The sequence below is a fragment of the Choloepus didactylus genome, chromosome 6 (assembly GCF_015220235.1).
Source record: "Choloepus didactylus isolate mChoDid1 chromosome 6, mChoDid1.pri, whole genome shotgun sequence".
Classification (NCBI taxonomy): Eukaryota; Metazoa; Chordata; class Mammalia; order Pilosa; family Megalonychidae; genus Choloepus; species Choloepus didactylus.
This window is the reverse complement of record NC_051312.1, coordinates 8,183,664-8,191,225: the sequence shown is the minus strand read 5'-3', so window position 1 is coordinate 8,191,225 and position 7,562 is coordinate 8,183,664. Positions and strand designations below refer to the sequence as shown.

The following is a 7,562-nucleotide window of genomic DNA, read 5'->3' as shown; positions in this document are numbered from 1 at the left end:
GGATTTGGGACATTATTTTAGGTCTGCACGCTCGGCAAGAGGGTTTTCAGCAGCTATGGGCTTAATGCAGATTGAGTGATTCATCCCGACACATTTTGAAAGTTTGTGAGTCAGCAACCTCTTCCTGGGCTCAGACTTTGATTGGAGTGAGAATTTGAGTTGAATGTTTATGATGGGATGAAACGGTTGAAGAGGCTGAAGATCATTTAAGGGCTTTGTGGATTTTAACCAGGTCAGAGTTGGTCTGCTTGTTAAACATTGGCGGGGGTGAAGGTGGGGCCTAGGGGTTGGCAGAAAGAGGCCTGGATTGGGTGTGCGTTTGGGGCACACTGGGGCAGAGGGTTGGGGCTCTTTTTCTACCTTCTCTTCACACTGGCCCTGCTGCAGCCCCTCCGGCTCTCAGCCAGGCCCAGCAGACATTCGAGACCCTTCTCCCAAGGAAGACCCAGAAACTCAGGGAGGGAGGAAAGCGAGCGAGGCCAGGCCCCGGGGGGAGGAGGCTGGGGTGAGCCAACAGTTGCAGCCAGTACCCCCCCCTAATCCCAGACAGGGAGCCCTGTGCAGTAGCCCAAACACCAAGGGGGCAGGACCAGGACAGCAGACTCCAGCCCGTCCCAGCTGCCACCGATGCTCAGATACAGTGGGGCAGGAGAGCAAAGTGGCTGAAGCCTGGGCTTTAAAGCCAGGCTGGCCGGGGTTGGAGGCCCAGCTCTGCCACATATTGGGCGTGCTCTCACTGAGCCTCAATTTCCTGATCTGTAAAATGGAGCTAACAATCCCCATCTCATAGGACCATCATGAGATCTAAATGAAATACCCAGAGGGTTTCAGCGCTGGAACCAGGGGAAAAATACTCAAAAGAGGCTGGTTAATAGTGTAGATTAGATGTATGATGTCTCCTTCAGCCCTCAAAATGCTGTGATTCTAAGGAATCTGTTGGCCCAGCCCAAGACCAGTCTTGGGGGACAAAGAGCTGCTGCTGGTAGTCCCACTTTACAGGCATCCTCATTCATTCTTTTGTTTATTTTCACAAGGTCCCATTTTACAGATGAGCAGACTGACAAAGAGGGAAAGGATTTCCCCAAGATAATGAACACCACCCACACACAGTCACAGAGTGCTGGCTCAGTGCCAGGCCCTCACACAAACACCTGAGTTACTTGTCCCTGTTAGAAATGAGGAAACTGAGGCACCAAGGGGGGAGGGGAGCAACAAGTCAAGGTCGCACAGCTGCGAGTGATGGCACTGCAATTTACCCAGAAGCAATTGGTCTTCAGCCTGAGCTCTTAAACATTATGCTGTGCTAGAAAAGTAGGGGCAGAGCTAGGTCTGGGAAAAACCAGGCCTCCTGACTCCCAGCCTGAAGTCTGTCCTGTTTCTTAAAACCCATCTCTGTTTTGGTCACAAGCCATCTGAACTCATTGTCAACGGAGAGGTTTGGACAGTCAGGGCTGCAGGAGTTCAGAGGAAGCCGAGCTCTTCAGGGGTGGGGTGGTCAGGGAAGGCTGCCTGGAGGAGGAGGCAGCGGCGATGTGATCCGGCCCATTGGTCTGTGCCCCTTGCCCTAAAAAGTAGGGAAGAGTTGGGCAGGGTGACTCAGAGTTGACTCAGCCCATGTGGCTTGCCCTTTGGTTTATGATGGCCACCTCAGCAGCACCAACCTTTGGCCCCAAGTGAGTTCCCGTCAGCTGGGCGGAGAGGCCAGGCCATCTCAGAGGGTTGGTGGCTTGTCGAGGGGCCCGGCAGTCCTGCACCTGCGGCCTCCAGAACTATGGGGACAGGGCTGCACAGCCAGTCCTTGCGAGGACCCCGGCCCTCCTACGGCAAGCTCCAGGAGCCCTGGGGGAGGCCCCTGGAGGGCCGACTCCGCCGGGTGCTGAGCCTCAGGCAGAGGCAGGAGAAGTCCAGGTGCCAGGGCCTCGACGGTGGCACAGAAGGTCTGGACGCCCCCAGCGAGGAGCAGCTGCCGAGGGGCCTGGGGGACACAGAGCAGCTGATCCAAGCCCAGCGAGGAGGCTGCCGGCGGTGGCTGAGGCAGTGCCAGCAGGTATGGCCGAGGGTTGAACGCAGGAGCAGAGCTGCAGGGAAGAGGGTGGGGGCTCTAAGGAAACAGAACTTGGGCAGCAAAGGCTGAGAAGTAGAAACGTATGGGGCCCTGCACCAAGAAGGCATCAGGGCTGTCTGGAGATGAGGCCCGGTGGAGATACCCAGAGACCATATTGCAGAGCGCCCTGAAGGCTTTTGGGATTTTCCCCATAGTACTGGGGAGTTATTGAAGATTTTAGAGCCTGGGGGTGACATGATCAGAGCTGTGTTGAGATGATTAATATGACAGTATGTCAGATGGGTGGAAATAGTTGGAAGCAAGGACAACTGCTGGTACAAGTTCCTGAGAGTTATGCCTTGCATCCCCGCCACCCTCCCTCCAGGAACAGAGAGCAGGGCCAATCCCCCTCTCCTGCTCCTGGCCCCTGCCTCCTTTCTCAAGGTGACCAGATGACCAGTGAGCAGTGCCCTTTCCCCCCCTCCTCCTCTGGGGGGGGTCTACCTCCCCCTAGTGGGCATAGATGGAACAACACCTGAAGCCCACCACTCGGCCCATGAGAGCCAATCATGGCCTGACCTCCCACAACCCCTGTCTCGTAACAGGTAAGGAGAAGATGGGAAAGCTTTGTCTCCAGCTTCCCCAGCGTGAGCCTGAGTTGGTCAGCGCCCCCGCTGGGCGCCACCAGCTAAGGATGCTGGAAACAGAGGTGGGCCCTGGCTGCACCCAGACGAGAGACCGTCGTGTCTGCTGACCACCTCTTCATGGCCTCCGTGAACTGTCGTCTCCATGGACGGCTCCGGCCTTCTCAATGTGGCCTGACCAGCCTCTGCCCCTCTTGGCTCCAGCCCTCCCACCCCGAGGCCAGCTCTCAGCAAAGACCCCAACAGTGCTGAGGAGAAGGGGACTCAGCTCCAGCTTCTGGGGGATTCTTCCCTCGGGGCATGGGGGCCCCTTGGACTGTGATGCATATGAGGGTCTTAGGAGACTGCCCAGAAGTGGGGGTGTCAGTGTCCTTGGCCCCCCACAGTCATAAACTTCCAGGACGGAGCTCAGTGAAGTCAGGCCGTGGCTGAGGGTCCCCTGGACAAGGCCTGGTCACTGGGCCACGCCCCCTGCCCCTCCCACCCGCTGCTAATGGTGGGCTGGGGCCCGGGTCTCCCTCACAGATGGCGAGCCCCTCAAGGGCCAGGACCCTGTCTGGGTGGCCTCGGTGCCGGGCACGCTGGCTGAAGGGCTCAGGCCTGTGTGTCGTCACCTGTGATCCTCCCAGCACCCCTGCAGAGGAAGCAGGGGAGGCCTTGTTCTCTCCTGTGACAGACTGGGAAACTGAGGCCCAGGTGGGGAAGGGATTGATTGTTCTGGGCATCTCTGACCACACCCCCCTCCGGGCTGAACAGAATAATAAAGTTTCCGAGCTGAGGAAGACCATGGCCAGGTGACCAACTCGCGGCTTAGAGCCTCTCTGACCCCCATGGGGGCGGCTGGGCCCGGAACCTTCCAGAATGTGAGGCCGGGGCACCAGGGGCAGGGTCCCATATGCCCCAGGAACCTGGGCCTTCCCGGCTGCTTCTCTTAACCTCCACCCCCACGCCCCGCGCTGCCCTCTTCAAGCCCTCGCCGACATCCTGCCTTTGGGCTCACCCCTGTGAGGCGGGGCTCACCCTGAGTCTCAGAGAGGGCAGGGGGCTTGCCTGGGACCACACAGGGCAGGTGGGGTGGGGGCCTGACCCCAGAGAGCTCGAGAGACATGGGTCTGCGCATTTTGTAGGGTTCCAAGGTTGAAGACGAGGGAACCACTCCAAGCATCCGGGTGCAGAACTGTCCTGGAGGGTCCCTCAGAGGGGTGGGTCCCCTGGTTTCCCAGGGCCCAGCACCCTGGCAAGGCCTTCAGGAACTAGAGGGCTCCTGGGAAGGGTTTGTCCCAGACAGCCCCTAGATCAGAGAGTGGGATGCCAGGTTTGGAAACCAGACTGTGGGAGCTGCCTGGAAGCCTTGAGCCCAGTTAGTCTCAAACTTTAGAAGCCCCCTGCTCAGCCCTGCTGCTGATACCTCTGGGGAGCCCTTGGATCCAGGGGACAGTGTGAGTCCACTGCTCTGACCAGCCCAGAGGAAACAGAGGCTCAGAGTAGACTTCTCGTCCTCCAGGTTCTGTCCTGGGGCTCATCCCGGCCCCTTCCCCCTCAGAGACACTCCAACTCCACTCCCTGCCATTCTCCTTCTTGCTGTGCTCTATGATGGGTTTGTCTACTTATGTTGACTTTTTCCTTCCACTCAATTGAAAGTTCCACAAAGATAAGAACCGGTTCCCCATTGGGCCTCCAGGCCTTGCTCCAGGTCTGGCACATAATAGGTGCTCAACAAATTCTTGTGGCGTGAATGGGGGAGTGGCCCAAGGTCACCCAGAGCATTGGTGGCTGCGCCGGGCCTGCAGCAACTGTGTCTGGGGTCTCCTGCTCAGGCAGAGCAATGTCTACCTTGGCACGGTCAGCCAGCCTGGGGCCCCTGCCAGCACACACGCACACTGTAGAAAGTGGTTTCTGAATATGCACACACACACACACACACACACACACACACGCATGCACCGTGGAAGGTTGTTTCCAAAGATGCACACACATACACGCAACCATGGAATGTTGTTTCTGAAGATACACACACACACATTCACACACGCGCACACCGTGGAAGGTTGTTTCCGAAGATGGCCATACACACACATACACACACATGTGCGTGCACACACACACACCATGGAAGATTGCTTCCAAAGATGCACACATACACATATACTAACACACACAAACACACACCATGGAAGTTTGTTTCCAAAGATGCACAGACACACACACACCATGGAAGGTTGTTTCTGAAGATGCACACACACACACACACCATGGAAGGTTGTTTCTGAAGATGCGCACACACACACACACACACACACACTGTGGAAGGTTGTTTCCAAAGATGCAAACACACTATCCCCATGCCCTTTTGCACTGTGTCTTTGCCACACCTTCCATCAAGGGTGGAGTCTCTTTCCCCACCCCTTGAACCTGAGGGGCCCCTTGCTTTGACCAATGGAATGCAGTAGAAATGATGTTCTGGGACTCCCAGGCCTAAAGGCCCGGCAGCATCTGTTTCTGCCCTCTGGAAGCCAGCTGCCACCAAAGAAAGAGCAGGGACCCCGTGGAGGAGAACGGAGATGTCCCACCGACAGCCGCATGAGTGATCCCAGCTGATTCCACGTGCAGCAGAAGAGCCACCCAGCCAAGCCCAGCCAACCCGCAGAACCATGAGATGAAACAAAACCTGATACTTTTAGGCCCCGGGCTTGGGGGTAGCTTGAGATGCAGCAACTGCTAACCAAATGCACGTAGCAACGTCCCCAGCATGAGGGGAGTTCAGAGCTCAGGGGCAGCATCTCTGGGGACCCTCTCGTTAGTACCCTGAGATCAGGGCCAGGAGAGGAACAAGGCAGCTTAATGGGCCTTCCTGGAAGGAACGAGGCCCCAGTGCAGCCCATAGTTATGTCCTTAACGCCAGGCCCCAAGGTCCATCAGGAAACCAGTGCCCAGGCCCGAGGCGGCCAGAAGGGGGCCGAGGAGTGCCCAAGCTGGTCTACCACCCTTGGGTAGGTGACTGCCTCTGAAGAATCGCAATAGAGTCACTTGCCCTCTCTGCCTCAGTTTCCACAGTTATAAACTGCAGCTAGTAGCACTCACCCTGTGCCAGTTTATATATATTACGTACCCCAGAAAAAGCCATATTCTTCAATGCAATCTTGTAGGAGCAGATGTATTAGTGGTGATTAGATTGTAATTCTTTGATTGAGTGTTCCCATGGAGATGTCACCCACCCAGCTATAGCTGGTAACTCTGATTAGATAATTCCATGGATGTGTGGCCCCGCCCATTCAACATGGGCATTGATTAGTTTACTAGGGCACTATATAAGCTCAGACAGAAGGAGCGAGCTTGCTACAGCCAAGAGGGACACTTTGAAGAACACACAGGAGCTGAGAGAGGAGCTGCAGCTTACAGAGACATTTTGGAGACACCCTTTGCAAGCAGACTTTTGCTCCAGAGAAGCTAAGAGAGGACAAATGCCCCAAGAGCAAATAAGAATGACATTTTGAGGAGCTGCAACCTAGAGAGGAACGTCCTGGGAGAAAGCCATTTTGAAACCAGAACTCTGAAGCAGATGCCAGCCACTTGCCTTCCCAGCTAACAGAGGTTTTCCGGATCCATTGGCCATCCTCCAGTGAAGGTACCCTATTGTTGATGCCTTACCTTGGACACTTTATGGCCTTAAGACTCTAACTGTGTGGCCAAATAAACCCCTTTGTAAAAGCCAGTCCATTTCTGGAGTTTTGCTTAATGGCAGCATTAGCAAATCGGAAGACACCCCAAGGGCCTGTGTGAGGATCTCACAAGCATCAGGTGCTTAGAACTGACTGGAACAGAGGAAGAGTTCTTGCCATCTGGTTTAATCCTCATGGTGGCCCCTTGGGTGAGCGTCAGTCTCTTCAGTCTACAGGTGAAGAAATGGGAACTCAGAAGGCCAAGGGACAGGCCGGAGGCTGACAACACATCCGAGGCATGGTTTGGGCCCAGGTCCGCTCCAAAGCCAGAGTCTTCAAAGCTTTGCTGGGAAACATCTGTCCAGGCCCCTCCCGAGCATGTGAGCTCCAGGCTTGGAAGCACACAAGGTTGCACAGGCTTTCCCCAAACTGGGCCATGGATGGGGCTCTTTGTGCCCTCCAAGTGGGTGAGCCATACAGATGGACAGCTCGGGTCAGGGGCTTTTCTGGAAAGCTCTTGAGGTCGTAATGAGCAACCAATGTCATCACTTGGCAAGGAGCAGGAGGGCTGTAGGGGCTGGAAGGGTCTCAGGTTGGGAGCCAGGAGTGGGGTTTGAATTGACCTGAAACCAATGGCTCTTGAGAACCAGGTAATTAAGTCAGAGGGTGAGTAAAAGGCTGGGACAGACCATGTGAGCCCGGGCATGGCATATGGCAGGGCAGTGCTCATTCATTCATTCATGCATTCATCCCTCACAACCTTTACTGAGCACCAAGCCTAGATGCTCTGAGGCCAGCTGCATCGTGGGGACGTTCAGGAAGCCCAGGGGGCTCCAACCCAGCCTGGGGGGTCAGAGATGGCTTCCAAAGGGAAGCGAAGTCTTCTCCAGCCTTCCAAACTTCCACAAGCTCTGGCTCCTACCATTGTCTCCCGCCCCCTCCCAGACTGCCCCCCTGCTCTGTCCCTGCTCTCCAGCCACACTGCTCTTCTTTCTGACCCTGAAGGCCCAGCCACCCCAGGGCCTTTGCACATGCGGTTCCCTACGCTTGGAACATGCTTCTCTCCCCTTTTCCTAGTTTACTCTCTCCTCATCCTTTGGCTCCAATGTTACTTCCTCAGGGATGGCTCCCCTGTTCCCCCAAATCCTGGGCTCCTTCTTCAGAGCACTGGAGCAGTTAGACTTCGTGTGTGTGTTTTGGGCTAGGTGGTGGTCC

The 7,562-nt window shown here is 55.9% G+C and overlaps 1 protein-coding gene across 1 annotated transcript; it reads left to right on the top strand.

Moving 5' to 3' along the window:
• The first annotated feature begins 1,406 nt into the window (after window positions 1-1,406).
• On the top strand, window positions 1,407-3,470 carry C6H11orf86 (chromosome 6 C11orf86 homolog). Its single transcript, XM_037838930.1, has 2 exons — window positions 1,407-2,047; window positions 2,650-3,470. Exons 1-2 carry the CDS (start codon window positions 1,772-1,774, stop codon window positions 2,734-2,736), a joined length of 363 nt encoding a protein of 120 aa, XP_037694858.1. The 5' UTR covers window positions 1,407-1,771; the 3' UTR covers window positions 2,737-3,470.
• Window positions 3,471-7,562: the final 4,092 nt, after the last annotated feature.